The sequence below is a fragment of the Rhamphochromis longiceps genome, linkage group LG7 (assembly GCF_057381845.1).
Source record: "Rhamphochromis longiceps isolate RC_006_pf linkage group LG7, R_longiceps_female_GT1.1, whole genome shotgun sequence".
Classification (NCBI taxonomy): Eukaryota; Metazoa; Chordata; class Actinopteri; order Cichliformes; family Cichlidae; genus Rhamphochromis; species Rhamphochromis longiceps.
In genome coordinates this window covers 1,519,272-1,542,209 of record NC_140563.1, presented here as the reverse complement: position 1 = coordinate 1,542,209, position 22,938 = coordinate 1,519,272, and the positions used below count along the sequence as shown (strand labels likewise).

General features: G+C 45.9%; 2 protein-coding genes and 1 long non-coding RNA gene across 5 annotated transcripts; all 3 read right to left on the bottom strand.

Annotated features, from left to right (window-relative positions):
• Positions 1–87: 87 nt before the first annotated feature.
• On the bottom strand, positions 88–11,960 carry mmp15a (matrix metallopeptidase 15a). 3 transcript variants are annotated; one of them, XM_085411555.1, is made up of 10 exons: positions 11,340–11,960; positions 10,093–10,241; positions 7,607–7,723; positions 7,208–7,524; positions 6,767–6,928; positions 4,821–5,197; positions 4,592–4,730; positions 3,529–3,679; positions 3,339–3,454; positions 88–2,190 (listed from the first exon to the last, which is right to left on the bottom strand). In XM_085411555.1, the coding sequence occupies exons 1-10, from the start codon at positions 11,448–11,450 to the stop codon at positions 1,730–1,732; spliced, it is 2,100 nt and encodes a 699-aa protein (XP_085267681.1). In that variant the 5' UTR covers positions 11,451–11,960; the 3' UTR covers positions 88–1,729. The 3 variants fall into 3 exon arrangements, with proteins under 3 accessions (XP_085267681.1, XP_085267682.1, XP_085267683.1); XM_085411556.1 differs by lacking the exon at positions 11,340–11,960 and adding an exon at positions 10,424–11,155; XM_085411557.1 differs by lacking the exons at positions 10,093–10,241; positions 11,340–11,960 and adding an exon at positions 8,400–10,068.
• Positions 11,961–12,091: 131 nt separating this feature from the next.
• On the bottom strand, positions 12,092–16,926 carry zpd (zona pellucida glycoprotein d). The gene is made up of 7 exons (XM_085411558.1): positions 16,704–16,926; positions 16,454–16,611; positions 16,120–16,234; positions 13,418–13,545; positions 13,159–13,342; positions 12,939–13,044; positions 12,092–12,819 (listed from the first exon to the last, which is right to left on the bottom strand). Exons 1-7 carry the CDS (start codon positions 16,893–16,895, stop codon positions 12,698–12,700), a joined length of 1,005 nt encoding a protein of 334 aa, XP_085267684.1. The 5' UTR covers positions 16,896–16,926; the 3' UTR covers positions 12,092–12,697.
• A 2,642-nt stretch (positions 16,927–19,568) lies between these two features.
• On the bottom strand, positions 19,569–20,018 carry LOC146664468 (uncharacterized). The gene is made up of 3 exons (XR_014912476.1): positions 19,912–20,018; positions 19,755–19,806; positions 19,569–19,676 (listed from the first exon to the last, which is right to left on the bottom strand). It is a non-coding gene; the product is annotated as an uncharacterized LOC146664468 (long non-coding RNA).
• Positions 20,019–22,938: the final 2,920 nt, after the last annotated feature.

The window sequence follows — 22,938 nt, the reverse complement described above, 5'->3', positions numbered from 1 at the left end:
CTGAATGCACACAAAATGTGCAAAACTACAAATGATAATGTAAAAAAAGTAAGAAATCCTTTCCCCGTACTATCTATATAGTTCTTTAAAAAACGCCGCCGCAGTATCCACAGGAGGGAAAACAAGTCACAACGAAACTCGATGCAAAGGTTAACAAGTTTAAAATGCTGATCGATGAGCCGGGAAAGACAATAAGACGAGATCCCGTCCTGCAGATGCTTCTGTGGATTCATTATCTTGTATATGCTTGAGCTGACTTTCCAGAAGAGTGGAGGAGAAAATGAACACACCGGGGAAAATACATGAGTGAAAGAAAGAAAAGCGAGCAGAGAAAAAGCAGACAGTCATCTGTAGCCGTGAAAACAGAGCGCAGCAGAAACAAGAGCTGAAAAGGAGAAGCGGACTCGAGTGGCCCAATGTAGGTCAGGAGGCACAACGCCAGCATTGCTCCTCCTCTAAATCCTTCTAACCTCCCTTTCTCCTTCCTTCCTTCCTTCCCTCGCTCGCTCGTCCTTTTATGCAGAAACCTGAGGAAACACTGACAGAGCCCTCCCTCTCCTCATCTCCTTCCCTCTTATTTCCCTTCTACTCTTTACTCACCGCCATCACTTTTTATAACTCCCCCTTCTGCATTTTTCCCGACTCCCCCGCCTCCCCTCATGCCTGACGGCCCTAAATCTGCAACATGTGGCCTTAATGGAAACCAGACCCTCACCCATTCAGGCCTCTCCCTCGTAGACATAATTAGCTTTAACTCTGTTTAGCATTAAAAAAGCAATAGAGACATAAAAAGAGGACACAGTTGCTTTTTCACTCTCCACAGGCTGACACTGCAGATTTTATAAAAGACCTCGATAATTCTCGACAGCGCTCATAAAAAGGCGAATAAATCCTAACGCCGGCACCGGCCGTATATCAGCACGTCTCCGCTGGGATCGTGTTTGTAGCGCTGCAGTCTGCAAGAGGCTGCGGCAGGAGGAGGGGAGGCTGGAGCCTAAGTGTCTGTGCACGAAAAGAAAAGCTACGTGCTGCGGGTGGATGAGCGAACATGCATGCACAAATCAGTGCAGATACAAGCTGTTTTTGAGCTAATGTGTGTCATGTGTGAAGGAAAGGTCAGACATAATGGGCTCAGTGGGAAGCGGGCAAGTCATGGACACGCAGCTGTCGAACATTCCTGCGCTGTTGGAGGACGAGCTCGGCCTGCAGAGACGCAAACAGCACAACAGAGACGGCAAAGTGCAAACGATCTGTTCTAAACAGAAGAAACGCTGCTGAAGCATCTTCATTAAAAAGCTTGTTCTTATTAATGCAAGCAAACGTGTTTATGTGACGGTGCTTCTAATATATGTGCTCGAAAGACTTGGTCTGCATTTACACTACAAATAATCCCCCAAACGTCCTCAGTCCAGTTGGAATTGATGCAATCACACATCCCTGGTGAAAACTTATTTTAAAGAAAGGGGTTTTTTTGGGGGGGGACCTTTTCAGACTTTTGGAAGGCACAGAGAGAGGCACAGTAGAAAAACCTGTGGCCGAGCTAAAGCTCCACAGGCGCTGAATTCACAATTTTTTTATCACGTCACACGAGCAGTGAAAGTTCTCCCAATGACTAACGGGCCCATCGTCAGCTTTTTCAAAGCTTCTTTTCCTCTAACGCCAAAAGTAAAAACTGGGCGGCTGCACCAGATGAACGACGGACACCTGAACTCTCTCTTCGACTCGAGCGTCACACCCAGTCCTGCAGCGAGCGCTTGCAGTGCACCAAGGCCCTCGGTGTCTCTTTGTTCTGAAGAGTCCTGAGGATGGCATAGATTAGGACGAGGATGCACAGGATGAGCACCAGGGGAACGACCACCATAATCAGGGTCATGACCTTTGATTCATTGTCAGCCACAGCCACGACCACGTTCACGTCTTTGTCCTCCTCTTCCTCTGTGCTGTCAGGCTTAGCGGTCTCCTCTCGCTCCGAGTTTGCGTCTCTGTCTGGCTCTTTGTGCTCGTCTTTGCCTCGGTCTGAAGGCTCGACCGGTTTGTCTTCCGGCTCGGCGTCTGCGTCGGGCTTCGGGTCGGGGACCCCCACGCAACCCATGAAGTCCTTCAGGATGGAGCGGGGATAGCCTTTGTCTGCTTCGGATCTGCGATTGTCAAATCTCCAGTAGTTGGTGCCTTTGTAGAAATAGGTGTAAGCTGCACGAGGAGAAGAAAGGAGACATTTTCACTTGATGCCGATTATACAGCATGCACAGTGCTGATGTTTGGGAGCAAGCCCCCCTCATGTGAATAGAGCCTTTCTGGCTGTAGAACATTATAGAGTCAGATCAATCTAACAGGCAGTGAATGTACGTAGTTATCCGTACAGCTACAGCTAGCTCTCACAAACAAGGAAGAGGCTCCGTCCAAAGATACCAAAATAAATTCACTCATCGCATCTTATTAGTCAAATCATCAAAAACATGAACTTGTGGTTTTCCAGGGTTACGTGCCGACCTCGTCGTGTTCAACAGCGAACCTGCAGAGGCGACCCGCGCAGATTAATCCTGTAACTGTATTTTGTAACTTGGTGCTATGAAAGAGTATTTCCCCCTCATGATTTTGCATTATTGTCACAATGTTTCAGATCATCAAACAAATTCTAATAACAGAAACTTTTTCAGAAGGTGGACTAATGAATAAACTCATCATTTAAAAACAGTCTTTTCTAGTTACTCGGGTTACTTTTCTCTAATATTGTAAACTTGTTTGATGATCAGAAACGTACGAGTGCGACAAACATGCAAAAGAAAGAATCGCTGCACATTCAAAAGGTCGTGTGCGAAGACTCACACAGTGCGCCGCTTTGGTGACAGCCAGGCCTGACTATATTAGTCAAGTCTGCCAAATTATTGGATAAAATAAAACCAAAATGCAATAAATCCTTTGAAATCTGTCGCCTTCGTGCACTTATTGACAACATGCTGCATGAATAAGCACAGATTCTTCTCTGTGCTGCACAGGCTGCCTGCACAGCGTCTGGGTGGAGATGTGATCCGACTCTTACAGAGTGCATTCAGAGCTGCTCGGACACAAATCTCATTTCCAAAAGGAAGGACGGGCCAACCCACAGACCAGCGCTCTCCTTCCTCTCTCTGCTTTGTTGCTTCACTGCTTCCTCCAACCTTTCCTTCTTTCGCTCCCTCCACCTCCACCCTGCTGCTCTGTCAGGCTGTTCTCTTGCTTCCAACAGTGAAGGCGAAGCTTTTTATGTTTGTTGTGATTCTCATAAACCGAAGCTGTTGGATGTTCCTACTGCTAAAATAAAACCCGGGCAAATTGCTCAATTTAAACTCCTGACTTACCCCCATCATCGCTGAGGAAGGCTCCTTTAGGGGAGGGAGGGATCCTGCCCCATCTGCTAATTGGTTTGGGGAAGTCGCGGTCTGTGGTCCGTGTCTCCTCGTTGTATCGCCAGTACCTGCGAGACAATAAGACGTATTAAGATGTCTACGCGGCGTTAAAACCTCCGCGCTCCGTGTAGCCGAATCATACCTGTCTCCAGAGAAGAAGTACGTGTGCCCGTTGGGCTCCCACCAGATCGCTGTGTCGATCCCGTGTGGAGGAACGCCTTTTCCATAGTGATATAAGGGCTGTGGGTACCCTGGCATCACGTCAGCCTCCCTGAACAGCCAGAATCTGTCACCTGTAGGCACAGATGGAGACGACGCTTTGTCCAAAGAAACAAAAGCACACCGAGTCGAGCTTTCTCGCACAGCTCGTGTTTCTGACACGGCCAACAGAGGGAAGAATAAGGCAAAGGTAAGTCTGAGGAGAAGAAAGGAAGATGAAAAGAAGCTCATGGTCAGCACACATGGTGTACATCAGCAGGTTTACTCACTCCAGAAGAAAAGCAGAAAAGACAGGCGAGGTTGAAATGGCATGCATTCACACATTTTCCAAGACTTCCATATGTGAGGGTTGACTCCTCTCCTAAGCCTAATCTTTGGACACACTTTCAGCCACTTTCCGCTTCTACTGCCAGGCTGCTGCGCTGCGCTCCAGGCCAATAAAATGTACTGAAGTGTCCGAGCCTGATCAGAAATCCTGAAAACGCACAGCAAAGCACCACAGCTGCTCACATCTGGAGCAGCGCAGTCAGAGAGGCTGATGTAAGCCCCTCCACCTCTTTCATGAGGCCGTCCGGGCTCAGCTGGAGCCAATAACAGCTGCCACGCTGCACAGGCCTGTTCAAAACACCCAGTGAACTCACAAACACACATTCATAAATGCAAACTCGGTGCTCTCGTTCAGTTTGCAGCAATCGTGTCGTAATGTTTTATTCTTTTGAGGGGAGTTTTTTCTTTTTCTGTGGTGTTTTAAACATTTTTTACTCAAATCCGTGTGATTCAGAACCTTGTAAATCAAGTTGTGCAGGAGACGAATGCAGAGTTTGCATCGAACAGTTCATGTTACGCTGCTCCTCAGAGAGGACGCGAAATGAGGAACTAGAGCTAAACTAGAATAACGTCGAGGCGTAACGCACTCGCTGCTCAGCAGGTGGGCGACGCTTTGTGGAAGTGGCTGGTTTTATTTGGAATAAGCAGCTGTGACGTACCTTTAAAAAAGACAAATTTGCCGTCGTGACGTTCGTACGCTGCGTCAATGTCGGTGGGGAGACCGTTCCAGAATACAGATATCGGCATGGGGTAATTATCGAGGACGCGGTTCCTCCGAACCCGCCAGAACCAACGACCCTGCAAAAGCAAAACAACGATGCACGTCTTAGTTACTTTCCCTCGCATGACTCGAACATTGCAGCTGTGAGCAAAGCCCTGTTTGTTTACCTTGAAGACAAACATCTCCCCCCTCAGCATGGTCACTGTATCAAAGTCTCCATCGCAGATGTCAGGGGGCTGGTTGTCTGGCAGCTTGGGAGGCCGAGGAGGAGGAGGGATGTCTTTCCGTGGAGTGACGGGTTCTGGCACAGGCGGGGATTGGGTGGTGGAGGTAGGGAGGATGGGAGGCGAGGTGGGACCGGGACTCGGTTCGGGTTGGGCCGGAGGATCCGGGTCGGCGTCCGTCGGGACGCGTGGGGCATCGGCTGGAGAATAAGTGGTGGGCTCTTCTTCTGGGACAGAAGGGGAGGTGGGGGAGTCGACGCTGGGTTCATCGTCAGGGGCGAGCGGAGAAGTAGGCGAAGCATCTGTGATGAGGGGAGGACCTTGGGGGAAAAAAGAGGCAACAGGAAAGGCTCCAGTCTGTGTGGCATTAGACATTAATACTTGCTTTTATTCGCTTCCTTTCGACTAAATACTCTGCAGCAGAGCGAACGCAGTTTTCCATTTTGTGACCGACTGTCACTCTGCTGCTGCTCGTTGGAAAAATCTGCTGGTTGCTAAGAGAGGAAAACACACAGATAAAGTCAGTTATGCAATAGGTATCAGCTGATGGGCTCCAAGATGCGTGGGTTACACTGGACCAAAGGCTTTGCTCAGAACACATCGAGGCCAGTATGTGAAGAAATCCACCGTCTGCAGCAAAACAACAAAAGCTCAGTGCTGCCAAACGAGAACTGAGGCCATCGCAGCACAAAGATACTGTCATCAGTTTTCTTCTTTTAAATTCAGCTGTGTTTCAGTGGAATAAAAACTTCACATTTACAAAGACCCTAGTCGGCCGCTATCCTCACAGGAAGACAGCGGGCGCGTCTGCGTCTCTGCACAAAGAAAGGAAAAAGCTCCAGGACGAGGCTGACTGCCCGCCGATGTTACAACATTTTTGGCTCCAAAGCAAAATACATCCCAAACCCAAAGATGTCAGCGAGTCTTCTCAGCAGCATTCACTCGTAGCCAATCAGGAGGAAGCTGTGAGCAAACACCATAACGAGCAGCACTTGGATTTATTCGGGTCGTGTGTCTGACCACACGGTAAACGTTCGCTCTTGCTTTAAGCTCAGTTTTGTATCAACCATCTCCAGCTCAGAGCGCTAAAAGCTCCGAGCTGTTACTCAGAGGCGGATTTATATAAAACAGCTGATGTGAGAGAATCAAACGTCACGGGATGTAAAATCAAAACAAGCGTGAAACCTGCGGAAAATCCTCGTTTTCATCTAAAGCAAAAGAAATGCAAAGTTCATAAATCATCAAGTGTGAACAATTCACGTCTGTGGTTTTAATGCAGCGTGATACGCCGACAAACGGCGTCTGTTAATCAACAACGCCATCTATTCAGGAGGAAGAAGATGGGCTCATCATACTGGAATGCATGACATTCTGCATCTGCTGCTTCCTGCATCCTCTGTAAGGATCCAGATGTGACGTGAGAGCGATGACTGACGTTTGGCTCGCTAACAGCGCAGCGATCAAAGCTCAGCATGGAAACAGAAGATGATGACACCCCTCTGAGGATGGTGAGCCCGACAACACGCACAATCAAGAATAGATGGAAAGGCTTTCGCTGCAGGGGTAGGGCAGATTTGAAATGTTAATCATGAAAGACAAAATAAAGTTTGGGGCATTTGCTTTTAGATTCAATAGTGTTTTTCCATAAATACTGCTAATATGCATTTAAGTAGCCCCAAACACTGCACTGGACCGCTGTGCAAGGATTCACCATGAGGATAATCAGCATCATTTCTAGTAATATCCATAATTTCCAGAGCACTGTGGGGTTTCACATCTCTTCTGCATACAGAGATTTAGAAGCTCTGCAGCCCAAAGAAAAGAACATCTCATGCTGGTAGAAATAACTCTGTATCACCAAAGACATCCATAGAGCGCGTTCTTCTCACCATATATGTGCTGTATGCCTCTGATGTCATCCTCATGGAGCGTGAAGTTCTGTGTGTGGACCCACTGGTAGACAGGAGCCATTGTGGCTCTGGGGTTATCCGAATGCTGCAGACCCAGAGCGTGACCGAGCTCATGAACCGCAACCAGGAACAGATCTATACCTGCGAGAGAGACAGGCGTAGCTGTGGGTCATCTGCTTTGAGTGTGCACAACAAGGAAAATGCACATTGCTTTGTGGTTGGTGCGCACACAAACGAACACAAAAGGCACTGAGAGCTCTCGGCCCAAACATTTATCACTGCGGAGTCAAAGCGAGTCAGGTCACCGAGTACGACCGCATCCTTCCAGGTCGCCTCCCAGCTGATATCGACCAAAACGGCGACTGTTCAGAGATTAAGTTGAATTTCTCACATAAGCAGAAAAAAAACAAACCCACTGACCTTTCGGGTTTTCGTTGTCCAGTGTCCAAGGCTCATCTGAATCAAAGTGCGTGTCCCCACCTATTCCCGGTCCGGGATAGTAGGCGTGGGCCAGAGACCCACCCTCGCCATCGAACAGTGACATATCACCATGGAAACCGGAGGCAAACAGCAGCAGGATATCGGCGAGCTTCGTCTGGCTGCTGTTGACGCCGTGTCCAGGTGGTAGCTCCTCAAAGGTGAGCGGCGTGACTCGTCTCCAAACACCGAAGGCTTTGCGGATCGCATCGTACGTCCGTTCCTCTCCCAGGGACGGGGGCATGTTTTGGTCCATTATACTGAAGTCAGAAGTAAAATCGTATCAGAGCTGCGGAGCACTTTGATTTATTGCAGTCTGATTGTTTCATTTGGTCTGGAAACCTGTAGGTGATGTGATCTTTGTCCCAGCGCTGCCCAGTCAGAACGTAGCGCTTCTTCCTGTCAACCAGATCCTCGGGCTTTCTGTCAGGGAGGCCACAACGAGGCCGCCGCATGGCCCTGCGCGCGCACACACACACACACACACACACACATGCGCACGCACACACGCACGCACACACACACACGCACGCACGCACGCACGCACGCACACACAATAAAGGATTTCTCAGTTCCACATTAAGCTGGATGAGATTAGCTTTCTCATTCTCACCAGACTAACCTAGAAACGTGTACAGTCAGGTCCATAAATATTGGGACATCGACACAAGTCTAACATTTTGGGCTGTATACACCAGCACAATGATTTCAAATGAAACGAACAAGATGTGCTTTAACTGCAGACTGTCAGCTTTTATTTGAGGGTGTTTACATCCAAAGCAGGTGAACGGTGTAGGAATTACAACAGTTTGCATATGTGCCTCCCACTTGTTAAGGGACCAAAAGTAATGGGACAATTGGCTTCTCAGCTGTTCCATGGTCAGGTGTGTGTTATTCCCTCATTCCTCCAATTACAATGAGCAGATAAAAGGTCCAGAGTTCATTTCAAGTGTGCTGTTTGCATCTGGAGCCTGTTGCTGTCAACTGCCAAGATGAGAGCCAAAGAGCTGTCACTATCAGTGAAGCAAGCCATCATTAGGCTGAGAAAACAAAGCAAACCCATCAGAGAGACAGCAAAACCATCAGGCGTGGCCAAAACAACTGTTTGGAACATTCTCAAAAAGAAGGAACGCACCGGTGAGCTCAGCAACACCAAAAGACCTGAAACAACTGCGGTGGACGACCGAAGAATCCTTCCCCTGCTGAAGAAAACATCCTTCACAACAGTTGGCCAGATCAAGAACACTCTCCAGGAGGTGGTGCATGTGTGTCAACAATCAAGAGAAGACTCCACCAGTGTGAATACAGAGGGTTCACCACAAGATGGAAACCATTAGTGAGCCCCAAAAACAGGAAGGACAAATTAGAGTTTGCCAAACAACATCTAAAAAAGCCATCACAGTTCTGGAACAACATCCTGTGGACAGACGAGACCAAGATCTACTCGTACCAGAGTGACGGGAAGAGAAGAGCATGGAGAAGGAAAGGAACTGCTCATGATCCTGAGCATACCTCATCGGTGAAGCATGGCACTCGAAGTGTCATGGCGTGGGCATGTATGGCTGCCAGTGGAACTGGTTCTCTTGTATTTATTGATGATGTAACTGCTGACAAAAGCAGCACCATGAATTCTGAAGTGTTTCGGGCAATATTATCTGCTCATATTCAGACAAATGCTTCAGAACTCATTGGATGGTGCGTCACAGTGCAGATGGACAACGACCCAAAGCAAACTGCAAAAGCAACCAAAGAGTCTTTGAAGGGAAAGAAGTGGACTGTTTTGCAATGGCCAAGTCAATCACCTGACCTGAATCCGACTGAGCATTTCATGTGCTGAAGACAAAACTGAAGGGAAATGCCCCAAGAACAAGCAGGAACTGAAGACTGTTGCAGTAGAGGCCTGGCAGAGCATCAGCAGGGATGGAACCCGGCGTCTGGTGATGTCTGTGTTCCAGACTTCAGGCTGTGATTGACTGCAAAGGATTTGCAACCAAGTATTAAAAAGTGGTTCTTATTCTGTCCCATTACCCTGCCCTGTTCACCTGCTTTGGATGTAAACACCCTCAAATAAAAGCTGACAGTCTGCAGTTAAAGCACATCTTGTTCGTTTCATTTGAAATCATTGTGCTGGTGTATACAGCCAAAAATGTTAGACTTGTGTCGATGTCCCAATATTTATGGACCTGACTGTATATCGATGCAGCTCTTGGGAACTTTTGGAAACATTCCCCAGCCGGCTGCTGTAACCTGGACTTTTCAGCAAAGTGTGGGCGGTGTTGTGGCGCTTTGCACCATTAATTCACAGTCAGAGTTCAAATCCTCTGTGGAGTTTGCATGTTCCCTTTGCATGATAGTGGGTATAAGGGGCTGGGTTTATTGGCAGTCCTAAATTATACCCTCCCCTCTTGCCCTACGATACCCGGGACAGGCTCCAACCCCCTGCCACTGTAAATTGGATAAGTGGAAGAAGATGCAGATGTATCCCTCAGTTTCCAGGCTTTATGAACAGCTAATCTAAGATGCAGGTCTTTGTAGTTTCACTACAAATCTACCACACAGACACAAACTGACCGTCTTCACACTTGACAAGAAAACCACAAACAGCGTTTCCAGCCGAGAATTTGCAGTAAAATTATTTTGAAAATCTTTGAAGGAAAAGCCATGCTCGTATTTGGGATTTGTGCCTGGAACTGTCCTTCCATCCATCCCCCCCCCCCCCCCACACACACACGTTGAATTCATAATATGCAAATGAATAGAAAAAAAAGTCTATACAATATCCCTGAGCTCTCTTTGTGGTCACTGCTCTCAGCACATAAAGAGCTTACGCGAGCGTAGCAGAGTCCACCTTCCCGGTCACCTCCAGTCCATACAAGCGCTGCATGTCGCTGATAGCTTTGGACATAATCTGAGCCGACTGCATGGTGGACATCTGCCTGCTGGCTTGAGACAGGTAGCCGAATTTACGGAGCCATGCCTGCGTGGAAGGAAAATAGAAGAGGTCGTCAGATTTCCTTAAGATAGCAGGTCTCTGTGCTTGTGCATCAGGAATGCATGGTGTATACATGAGCGTGACAGCCCCAGCTGTTGGAAGAGCAGCATCTGAGGAGTCGGGAGGAAAGAGAAAGTAGAAACAAACCAGATGGCTTGCATTAATACCAGGACATTCCTGCTCCTTCGTTCCTGCGGTGACAGCCAAGACGGGGAGAGAGGACAGAAACGGGAAAACGGACATTAAATAAATTGCACGTCAGTCCTGTGGGTACACCAGCTAAACCTATAGCTCTGCATGAGTGCCTGAGGTCCCTGCTGAATGAAGCGTCACATGTTGTGAATTATTCTTCTTCGTTTCATGTTTGATGGCACTGAAACTGAGCCACGAAGTCACAGAACAGGCAAAACAGGATGATGGCTCCAGATGGGTGGGGGGAGGGTCCTGATGTTAGGTAACATGTGCCTCAGCAGGAGAACACGAAAAAACCCACATGCAACGCGGCTTCATGCGTGCGCACTGAGACAGAAAATCCTTCGAGGGTCTTTGCTAGCAGGACAAATCTTAACCAATCAAATGTGTCGTTATGAAGCCGGACGGGCCAAACCTGCCAGAGAGAAACTTTCCTACAGCAGTGTGGTTTACGTGACAAGTTTGAATAATGTCCCTATTAAACCTTTAAAAGCAGAGCTTAAAAACACATTTAATTAGCCTTCGTGTTGTGTTTGGGGGATAAACTCACTAATAAATAATCACAGGTAACACAACACATCAAAGTCATTTCCAGGTGAGTTTCAAACTTTCACAATGACTGAGTTTCACTCTGCGGTCTAAAGATGCCGCTTCAGACACATTGTTACCACTCAAAGGAAACACTCGGGTCTAATCGTTTCCTTGTTGACGGACGTCGGTCACACCTGCAGAGCTGTTATCTGGAAAGAGGACAAAGGTCAAACGAGCTCCCGCTGTAATCTGTAATTCTGCAGTGAGACTGTTGAAAGCAGGATGATTCGTTTCAATGTGCAGCAACAACGATTTAAATAACAACATGGCAGTCTCCCCCCTACGGAGCCTTCAGCGTACCTCGGCGCTGAAGCGTTCTTCCTCTGGGTCATCTGGCACCGCGCTGCACAAGACCAGGGAGAGTAAGGACGCGGACGTGATGATCTGAGCCCAGGTTTGTTGGGATGTCATCCTTCCCTCGGACGCAAAGACTTGTTGAATGGCAAATATCAAACCAAGCCGCTTCCTCCGACAAGCAGATGCTTTTACATTTAACTCCTGCGGAAAGTGATCTATCGGGCCATTATTGTTCAGCTGAGAAACTTAAGGCACATTTAAAAGCCCGAGAAAACAAAGTGTTTCTACTCCATTCTTGGTCGATCCGGGACAGCTTCCCTCACGGAGCATCCAAGTGTTTGTTTCCTCATACGGAGCTGATGCAGCAGAAGTCCTTGCCCCTTTCTGACGGTCACAATGGCTGATCGGCAGCTGAGGAGAAATCCTGCTGAAAGTCACAACTTCAAGCGTCCGAGCACCGAAATGAGCGCATGAAAAGTAAAGTACTTGTTGCGCCGTTTCTGGGGTTACTGCAAAAACCGACCGCAGTAACCCCCCAAAAATCAACCCGAGGGAGAAACTTCACTTTTCCCCGCTGCAGAAATCGACTTCTTTACGTTTTAACCGCGCAGCATGCCTGAGCCCATCATCGGACAAAAGAATCCGCCATAAAATATCTGTTACCGACTTCCTGTTAAGACCTCCCCCTCATGGCTCAACAAACCTGACCCCAACAAAAGGCCACACAAGGTAATGGTCAGTCTGCCCTCTGCTGCTGTGAATGGGACGCTGCAGCAGGTCCACGTGACCACAGCCATTTAACTATAGAAAAATCTTCATGGAAAACACGCGTCGTGTTATTTCAAGTCCTCAAAATAAAACGATTAAAATTCGCTTTTTCTTTAACAAAATTTCCAGACACTAGAGTGACGCGCAGTGACGTCACAGATATTTGAAGCTACAGGACAGTTTCATCTCATCTCCATACAATTTGCTGCCTTCATTAATCGAGTTACGGAGAAAATTAGACATTGAAATATCTAACATTGCATTTCTAATGTTAAGCTTTCCTAACAACACTCAGCCTCCAGTTCACAAACTTGCCATAAGCCTGGTTGCTTTTGTTAATGATGAGCCCACATGTGTCTGGATCTCAGTTTTTGCAAATATAACAGAAGTTAATCTCTTTTGGGCTCACGAGGCATCATCTTAGATGAAACTTGATTTTTGCTTAAAGGTCACCAGTTCCTTCTGCAGCCATGCTTTCCTCAGCTGACACCCACAGTCTGTAAGAACACTTGTTACGGTCGTCATAATAATAAAACAAAGGGAAAAAAAATGCACATTTTAATGTTTTATTTGTGCTGCCAGCAGCATTGTCATCACTGCTCCTCTATTTTCGCTAGCCTCTTTCTGCCAGCCTTGGCCACAGTGATGAGGATGACGAGGAAGAAGCCGAGAGTCCACACAGCTGCTACGGGCAGCACCACCGCCAACAGTACGCCTGAAACAAATGTGAAATTTAAAGAGAATGAAGGGACACGTTTCTCATTAGCAGAAACCTGCTGATGCTACAGGAGCAGCAGGCAGAGTGTAAAGATTGATAGAGAAACAGGAGCTTACTGGACTGAGATCTGTCTGGTACTTCGATCCTGATGGGGCCATAGGTGAGGAGACCCTGAGCGGGGTCGGCACTCACTGCTTCTCTCTTACTGATCGAGTTACAATTCTGAAAAAGAACGATACTCCTGAGAAAAGTCAAAGATGATGAGACGGTAAAAACGATGCACTTCATCGTGTCCACACTCCTAAATCGCCCTCAATAATAATAGCAGCAGCTCACGGGAATGCAGGACTCGTGGTCGTCCAGGTCACACAGCTGTACGGTGCAGTGCAGGTAGAGGTCGTGCGGATCTGCTGAGAAGCGAAACATGTCGAAGCTGTAGCGGACGGTGGACTTCTGCCCATTACGTCCAGACTGTCCCTCGGTTATATTAAGGAAGGAAACCGTTTGGTCCTTCACACACCTGGATGAGAGAAGTCACTGGATGTGAGGAGTTCATCGTTCACGTGCCAGAAACAACACAAAGAGAAGTTCTGACCCATTCTGAAGCAGGAAGTGAACAGATCCCTCTGTAGAGTTTGGCTGGGGATACTGTGTGGCCCAGCACTCGTTTACTCGGAGCAGAAATAAATCTGCAGGCTCCATCATTGTAACCTCGACATATACCTGTGCAAAACAAAACAATTCACTTTAATTAATATTTGGTTCTTCAGAAGGCACTTAAACCAAGACGATTTTCTAAGAATAAATGTCAAAATTCCCAATCTTCTGATTTGATTCCACCACACAGTACTGACCCACACATATGGTTCTTACACACACACTGGACTTTCTGGACATTGTTTTTGCACAACACTGGTCACTATATTCTTCATTTCCAGTTAATACTTGTACAGCTGCTGTTATTGTGTATATATTTATTTATATTTAGATTCCTTCATACATTCTTATATAGTTCTATATTGTGTATTTTGTTGTACAGTTATTTTATTTTCAACTTTAATTTATATATTTATCTTTTATCTTATTCTTCCCAGTTAAATTTACCCTTCATTCTAATTTGTGTTGTACAGTTATTTCATTTTTAACCTTAATTTATATTTTATTCCTTCCTAGTTAAATTTACCCTTTTTAATTTTTCATATTTATTTCCGATCTTATTCATAGCCTTTTCCTTTTTTGTTTTCTTTAGGTCACGAGCAGTTGTCCAAGCATTTCACTACATATCGTACTGTGTATGACTGTGTACGTGACAAATAAAATTTGAATTTGATTCTTTGATGGCAGAGAAAGGATTGACCTGCTAATCCCAGTTGAGGTCATCTCTAATGGGAGCGCGTGCTTACAAAGGCAACATCAAAGTCAAAGCCACCATCAGTGTGTAGAACATTAGCTGGGACTAATTTCACCCCGAGCATAAACTCGGCTAAACGTTTCGTCCCTTTAAACCTCATTTTCAGCATTTAGCCTGAACGGTCAAACGCGTGGTTCTCCAACTCAGTGCTGGGAACCAGTTGTGGACAACAGAGCCACACAGGTGAGGTGTGGAGGACCAGAAATATGGTTTTCGTCCAAAAGCCCTGAGCAACCCCTCATTTCTTGATATTTTGTTAGGAAAATAGGACAGATTTATTGAAACATGCAAACATAAATGGAAACATTTGAGGCAAAGAGAGTTTCTACATCGTCAACCAACCTTCAAGGACATTCAGAGCTGCTCTTTGGATGTTGGCTGCCTTTTGTTCCATTGCTTCAGTAACGTTAAGATCTGGAGGCCAATCACCAACTAACCATGTATACTGTCACTGCATTTGCAGTTCTTGGATTCATGTTGAAAAATGGAGCTGCTGCCAATCACAAGCTTTGCAGATGATAATGTAAATCTGATGGTACTTTTCATATCGTTAACGACTTTGACAAGATCATCAATACTACTGAAACCCAAACCATAACAGCCTCCGTGCTTCACAGATGACTTTAGACATCCTGGTGTGCTGCTCTGACCTCGTCTGTAGAGACTGATGATATTTGGATGCATCGCTCCGTGACGCCTGTTGCTACCGTTCGTGTACCTTGGCACACCTCAGGTTTTCCCTCCCTTGTAAATGCCTTCATGACAGCCGCTCTACCACAGAGGTAAACGGTTCATGAATTACTCAGCTGAAGAACCAGATGCTTCTCTCAGGTCTTCACTGGATTCCCCCATTTTTTAAGGACATGACTTTCATGTATTGTTCATCTGCTGCAGATATGTCTTTTAGCCCGGCCAACTCGTTGTGTCTTCCACCTCAGTACACACACACACACACACACACACACCTCCAAGATGTGCAAACCTCCCCCTCAAACTGAGCCTTCTTTTCTGAGTTTGAGGTGACCCTGCACACCACCTCCCCCTTTACCAGGGCGTTTGTGTTGTGTGTCCAGGTGAGATGGACGGCGACGTGGGTGCCCAGAAACCTGAAGGTGGAGACAGATTCCACCACTTCTAATGGGACCAGTCTGTGCCTCCTTAAGTCCATTATGAGTTCGTTCAGCTTCAGGTTGTTTTCTAAACACCAGCGGGACAGGTTCTCTACCTGCGCCCTGTACGCCGTCTCATCTGCATCAGAGATGAGCCCAGCCACGGCCATGTCATGGTCAAGCATGCCAATGAAACCCCCGTGATGTTTGCCATTTATTCCTGTTTTCTACCATCTATATTGCATTCTGGCACCGTTGGTGTGGAGCACCCACAATTCTAGTGTACACATACAATGACAGTAAAGGGCTATTCTATTGCATTTGAACCAGGGCACATCAGCATTGTAACCTGTGCATAATCAAACTGCTCTTGGGCAGCTTCTGTCCAAGATAACAGATCAGCATTTACAAAACCACCACCCAACAGTCTTGGAAAATGGCACCACCATTGCAGCTGGCATCATGAGTCAGACCGTGGTCAGGCGGGCAACAGTGCTCAGGATCTGTAGTTCTCTGTATCAAACAGACTGATTTTAGCACTAAACCCTTCTACTTGTTGCCATCAGACATGAACAAAACCCTATTAATCTGAGTAATATTTCTACAGCCCTGAGTGCACGTTGACTAGCACTACATGTACCTGCTTAGCTCAGGTGTTGCATAAAGGCAGGCTGCATCACAGCACAGGTGAATTTGAAACCTGCTTCAAAGAACCAAAAGTCCATCCTTGTGTCTAAGCATCAGTTTCATCTGTGACTGGTTAAAATCTTAACCCACCTTGTCTCGGAGCTCAATGGTTGGAGAGCTTGTGTAAGGTTTAGTGTAAGTGTGGTCTGTGTACAACATCATCCGTATCTTGGCTTCAAGTTCGTCTACTCGCATCACCGTCTCGCTGCACGTAAACAGAAGAAAGTCAAGAAAGGCGGGTTGTTCGTGGCTCTGAATACTCAATGGACAGAAAATCATTAACTCATTGCAAAGACTTCAGCAGACGGGTTTCAGAGGTCCATCAATTGAACAGACTTATTACAATGCTCAAAGGCAGCTTAAAAAAAAGAAAAGAAAAGTGAAGTACCATGGATGGAAAAGATGCGTTTATTTCGCCCCTCACCTGGAGATTGGTGAAACTGAAAAAGGCAGACTGACTCTTCTGATGAATGGATACATGCACGTGAAATCCATCCTGATAACTGGATCTCTAATGATGTTTCCAGTAACCCGAGGGTCTGACCTCACACTCAGGGAAAACCAGATGTGAGTTACATTTTTCTGTAAGGGGACAATAAAAGAAACAAAACATTGAGGTGCTCATCTTTTTCTAGGCTGGCGCAGACATTAAAGGAATTGTGCTCGAGCTGCACCTCAAACGGCAGTCCTCCACAGGTCACGTATTTGTGTTTGGAAACCCTGAACACGTAGTAGGGGACGCCGTCGATATGCTCTCTCTTAGCACCACAAGATTTGTTTGGCAAGTGAAGCGATTCCAGCGGCACGCCGTGATACTCGAAAAAAGCTTCCGCTGCTCTGATTGCTATGTGGTCTTTCCCACACATAACCTTGAGATGTGCATCTGTAAGAAGCAAACGTCAGTGAGTCTCTAACATAAACACGTATCAAAGGAAACGGCTCAGTTGGTGAATCGCATCCATCTGAGATTCCAGATTGTTCGTGTAAATGAGAAGTTTGATGCACACAAAGGTTAGCCATGGAGTCCCACAAGGCTCTGTGCTAGGACCAGAGATGGGCTGTAATCCGATTACTTTTTTCAAGTAACGCGTAAAGGGATTACTATTGCAAAAACGGTAATTAGATTACCGTTACTTTCCCGTAGGAACGCTGCGTTACTGCGTTACTAAAACCGTGATTTTTTGCGAGAATGTCTCATGACAGTGACGTAAGCGAGTGCGACGTTCGTGACAACAGCTGTGTGCAGATCAACAATGGATCATATTGTAACGATGGTTAAGTGTTACTGGACAGTGACATGTTGGTTTTCTCTGCACACTGTTGTTGAGTGGTCTGTAGTCCACACAGAAACGCATCCTAGGACTTTTTTTTCTTAGGCACCATCACCACCGCGGAGGCCCACGGGCTATCAGATGGTTCTATGATGCCCGCCTTCATCATTTCACACAGCTCCCTGTCTGCAGCCTCCTGATGAGCCAGGGGCAGGCGGCGGGGGCGCACTTTAATAGGCTGGGCATCCCCGGTCTCAATGACGTGCTCTACCAAGTGTGTCAAACCAACATGTCACTGTCCAGTAACACTTAACCATCGTTACAATATATGGAGTGCAGAGAGAGTATGAGCGTGCAGCGTTTAAAGCGTGGAAGCACTGACCTTACTTTGAGTTTGATTCCATAAAAAGTGACAAAAACATTAGTGTCCGCTGTGCGTGGGAAGAAAACTTCTTTTTACAGTGAAAAAACCCCTAAACTTCCAACAAGCACCGAGTAGCTACGACGTAATGGGAAACTCACAGAGAAACTCGCGGATTCTTCCACTGACCGCGGCACACCTGCACCAGGGTAACCCTCCGCCTACCCTGCTCCTGCTTTACAGGTGAAAATAGAGCAACAGGACCGCTGAGTCTTTGACTTTATTTATTTTCTGCTGTGTTTTACTTGTATCGATTTGAAAGACTGAGTGTAAACACAAAAATATTTTATTTTATGTGCTGGAATGTGCAGAAAATAGGTTTAAATGTTAAACTAATTTCTTCCAGTCAGAATGTTGCAGATAATTAAATTTTTGCTTGATGCATAAAGTTAAAAGATTAAAACTAATAAAACAAGTTTTAAAAAGAGACTTTTCCATCTGATCACATTTTGTATGATGGATTATGCAGAAAAAGTAGAATTGGGCTGAAAGATCTATCACTTTATCACCTATTCAGGTTGTAAATCGTGTTTTTAAAAAGTAACTAAGTAATTAATTACTTTTGAAAATAAGTAATCAGTTACTGATTACTTTTTTCAAGTAACTTGACCAACACTGGCTAGGACCACTACTTCTCACGTTAGACAACATTATTAGAAAACACTGCATACACTGAAACAAAATGACATCAGTTGTCTCAAAGGCCTGGATGAACTTCATTTGTATTCCATCGTTTCCATTTTACTTCTCATCGTTTTTAAAACTAGTTTTCATTGCAGTTAGTTTAAATGTCTTCTTACACCAAGCTTTCGTTAACTGTAATAACCTGGGTTATATCCCACCTCTTGAAACACGTCAGATGACAGGCAGCCCTGTCATTGTTTGCTAGTTACAAATGTGACTATGCCTCAAGTTTCTAGTAGAAAATTAGGAAAAAGTTTTTCCACATCAAACCATAATTTGACTGAAGATTTCTTAGGGGCAGTGCGCAGTACTGTAAAACACCGAGTAAAAATGAGCACACCTTCAGAAGATTAGATTAATTAACATCAGGCTTTGCTGAATGAGACAGCAAGAAACGTCACAGATATTGACTTTGCTACATAAGAAAACACGAGCCTGCGATCAGGAGAAGCACCGTTAACAATGCGGTCAGAAAAAGAAGCATCTACACTAGTCGGGAGAAAGCTGTGGGTGGGTTGTTGCATATCAGCATTTTAAAGTAGAAGAACCAGGGAGGGGAGATCCAAGTTTGTGGCAGTAACAGATGGAGAAGCAGAAGACAGAAGGGTACTGCAGAGTGAAACGTGGTGGAGGAAAAGTTTAAATCTGGGCTCGTTTTGGCTACTCTTAAGTTGTTCGTCCTTCAGAGACACTCCACCCTCTGGTTTGCTTGTTTGTGGATAAGGATTCATACACAGCAGTGGGATAATGAGCCAAACACCTCAATCTTTGTGAAATTGGACTATCACGGGCTGCCCTCCAAAAAAACAACACTACATATTTATGTTGGAACAAGACGTGGAAGTGGGTATAAGAGGACTTGCAGAACAGTGTCAGTGCAGCTAAATGCATGCTATCACAAACCAAACGCATGATTCGAAAACTCATTTTTCACAATGACAAGCTTTGAAATAATATTCTAAGAGATATTAGCACCGGGATCAATCTGAGAAGCTGATCTTAGACAAGTATACATTTTTGTACTTGTTATGATTTAATCTCCAATTCAAAAGCCCTAAACACAATCAGCCCAACTCAGCATAATTCTGGGGTGCATTCAGTTTCTCTTTGACAAAACTGATGATGAAATGCATTGAAATAAAAGAAAAGACAGGAGAGCCTACTTCGGTCACACTTGTCAGCATAAAAGCCGAGAGCACATTTGCAGCTCCTCTGGTCTTTAGACAGGACGCATCTTGTGGGGTCGGTGCAATGCTCCACACTGCAGGTTCCTTAGAAAGGACACAGTAAACGAACTTGATGAATCTCCACGCTGAAACACATCTCACATTTTTTTTTAACCTTCTTACCCTCAACCCCGTCCAACGTGAACCCGAGGAAAAGCAGCAGAGCCACGGGAAGCTATTTTGGAGGAAGGATATTTCCGCTTTTACTCTTTTTATCCATCTTTCTTTTCTTTTTTACACGAAAGGACAATAAAGCTGTGGATGTTTCACCCGGGCCTACCTTCAAGCCGGTTAAGCTCATTGCAGTAACGATTTGTGGGTATATGCAGGACACGCTGGCGTTATATTTGCAGTCAAACGAGACGTCCTTCTCCGCTCCGTCGTTACTTCACCTGCCGGTCTCCAATCAGGAACACCTGCTGTGTTTTTCCGTGGAGGGTTTTGGAGCTTTAACCCCGCTGTTTGAACCCCGCGAATTAATTCGGCTAAATATGTCATGTTTAAAGTATCAAATAAGTTTGAACACTCAGCCCCACCACGTCGATCTCCTGCGTTTTATTGATTAACATAAATAATATTCTGATAATTGATTATATTTACATTTTATAGTTTCACGGTTTCCCTTAAAACAAAGGGAAAGAAAATAAAAAGAGGCAAAACACAAACATCTTTTTTTTAGTTCCTTCGTGGATGTGCTGACAAAATTGGTTTTATATATCAAGAGGTTTCCAGCAGAGGGCGCTATTGCCGCCTCAAACTAGTTCCGTGCTTCGTCATCCCCATCACCGTTTACAGCAGTGGTTCCCAAACCTTTTTGCTGGGCCCCTTTGTTTTACAAGAAAAATGTTCCCCACGCGCGTGCACACGCACAAACACATCCTCCAACCACACGCGCTCATATTTTGCTCCATTGCGGTTTATTTCACACCTCAAACATTTAGTAAACAATTAAAAAACACAAGTAAACTGCAATAAATTACAGGTGGTAATAAAAGAAACTACTAACTCTTTTATGCTGCGTCCGCACCTACACGGGTGATTTTGACCACGCAGCTGTTTCGTCCACGTAAACGGCGTTTCCAATCACCGAAAACGGAGATTTTTTTTAAAACTCCATTTTTGCGTTTAACGTGTGGACGAGGAATACAGAGTTGGTCAGGCAGCGTCAAAGGTATGCGCCTTTATTCACGTCACGCTGTGGCCACGTTATTGTTTACAGGAGATGAATCACAGAATGATAGAGACGAAATACTGTTAATCTGACTGTCTGCAGGTTTACACGCAGTTACTGTCCCTTTGTTTACAAAGGCAGAGGCGTCACGGTGTCATTATTTTACATGTACTTGTTTTTTTCCTGTGTAATAATATTCAACATTGCTGTCAATACATTTTTAAAAAGGTTGGTGAAGCCAAAGGGAAGAGTTGCTTCACCACATTTTCTAGTCTTTGGCTTAGAATGAAGTTGGTTTGGAAACATATTCAGCGACGCTTCATCTCCTGCTTTGCGTTTCTGTGGGCGCCCCGTGCTAGCAGTGTCCAAGCGTTTTGTTTTGATCCCCCCCCCCCCCCGCCGCTAGGGGGCGGGCCCCACACTTTGGGAAGGTCTGGTTTACAGTATGCGTAAAAACGCCGCAGTCACTCAGGTGACTTAAAGTTCGACTCTCTACTAAAGTAAAGACTTTGAGCCAGATGCATCTGGACACTGGAAAATCACTAAAACCACTTTGATTCCATATTTGGACCACTGCGGGCACAGAAGGTTTAGTGTCAGCAGGTCAAAACAGTGGGGCTCCTGCATGATGGGCCTGTGGTTGGAAATATCTGTGTCTCCAGGGAAGCCATAAGTGGGTCAGTGCATTTCCTTCTGTTCCAACTCGTCACACCCCGAGGCTGGGGTCCATACTCTCAGGCATCACTGGCCAGGCCTCCCTTCTCTGCTGCAGAGGCACGAACAGCACCGAGGAGCAGGTTCTTTGTCTCTGGTTGTTCAGAGCTGTACACTTCATTTTATTATTCCAATCTTCAGTTTTGCAAATTTGAGTAGATGTGACACGATGTTACAAAACCTCTGAGGAAAAATCGGCTGAAATCCAGCAAAGAGCAGAGGCCAAAGATTTTGAAATTACCGATAAATAATGGCTCGGCACACGTCACATTTTGGTTTAAGATGAAATACTGTTACAGTACAAAGATGTCCTCTTTTTACACTGTTGGTAATTAGCTTTAGATTTACAATGTAGCCATGTGTGCTCTTGTCTTTGCAAGCAGAAAAAGAATCATTCTGCTACATTTGAAATGATCTGTTCTGTGCTTTGATGCTTCCCCTCTAGCTGTAGGTAATACAATCCACTGTGTTACTATAATCTCAGTCAAAGAGAAAAGAAACATACTGGACTTTATTAATGGACCAAAGAGGGAATCTTATGCTTTACAGCTCAACGCGGTGAGTTTATGGAAGATTTCATCAAGCAGATGTACCTGATATCAGAGTGAATTTGACTAAAATAACTGAGAAAGAAAGAAAGAAAAAAATGATCTCGGCAGATTTAACTGACAAAAACGCGATCATTATTTTCCCTTTTCAAAGTACCGGTACACAAATGATCGTTGTAGGACTGAAGACTTGAGCTCTCCCAGCTCTGCTCCGTCTGGCTGAAGCGGGTCCTCGTCTCGTCGGCAGCGGTGCAGGGCCACCCTGGTGTTGTGAAATAGCCGGGTTATAAGAGGTGTGTGTCATCGGCCTGATTCACAACACCAGCTGCGGCACACACACCTGAGAGGCAGATCTTCGGGTGACGGAGCTCTTAAAAACACGCACGAGCATTTTCCTGAGAGACTGCACCGCCCAATACAGTCTAACGCGGCCCTGACGACGTAAGCAGGAAAAACATAAGGAGGCGATAAAACAACAAATGCAAAGGCGAGACAAAAAGACGCTCGAGCACAACAGCGTGGGCCTCCTGTACCGTTCAGCTCAGCTGTGTTTGTGACCACGAGTGATTCCGACCCGTCTGCACAGTTATGTGGAGCAGCAGAGACAGAATGAGCCTCCATCTGTGTTCTCTCAGGCCAGACTGAAGGACACAGAATGTGGGCCACAAACAGAGGAGATGGAGGGCCAGTTTTTCTAGCAAACCTCAAGCGATGTCTGGTTGTGCTGCTGAATGTTCAACAGGGGCTCCAGGAGGGGCTCGGTCTGAGTTCAGGTAGCTTATAAAGGCAGGAGTGGTTAAGATGCTGTTCTAAATGCTGGCCGGAGCGCGGCCGGGCGATTACGGTGCGCCCTTACAAAAGATTTGAAGGAACT

Bases quoted from the DNA above. Each gene is read 5' to 3' on its own strand.
- mmp15a (XM_085411555.1), bottom strand. From the start codon at position 11,450: ATGACATCCCAACAAACCTGGGCTCAGATCATCACGTCCGCGTCCTTA. The intron at 6,929-7,207 runs GTCAGTGGGTTT...TCTCTCTCGCAG, and splicing joins GGACAACGAAAACCCGAAAG to GTATAGATCTGTTCCTGGTT. The intron at 3,455-3,528 runs GTATGATTCGGC...ATTGTCTCGCAG, and splicing joins TACTTCTTCTCTGGAGACAG to GTACTGGCGATACAACGAGG.
- zpd (XM_085411558.1), bottom strand. From the start codon at position 16,895: ATGTGTGGGAAAGACCACATAGCAATCAGAGCAGCGGAAGCTTTTTTC. The intron at 16,612-16,703 runs GTGCAGCTCGAG...GTCCCCTTACAG, and splicing joins GTGGAGGACTGCCGTTTGAG to AAAAATGTAACTCACATCTG. The intron at 12,820-12,938 runs GTAAGCTCCTGT...CATTTGTTTCAG, and splicing joins ACCAGACAGATCTCAGTCCA to GCGTACTGTTGGCGGTGGTG.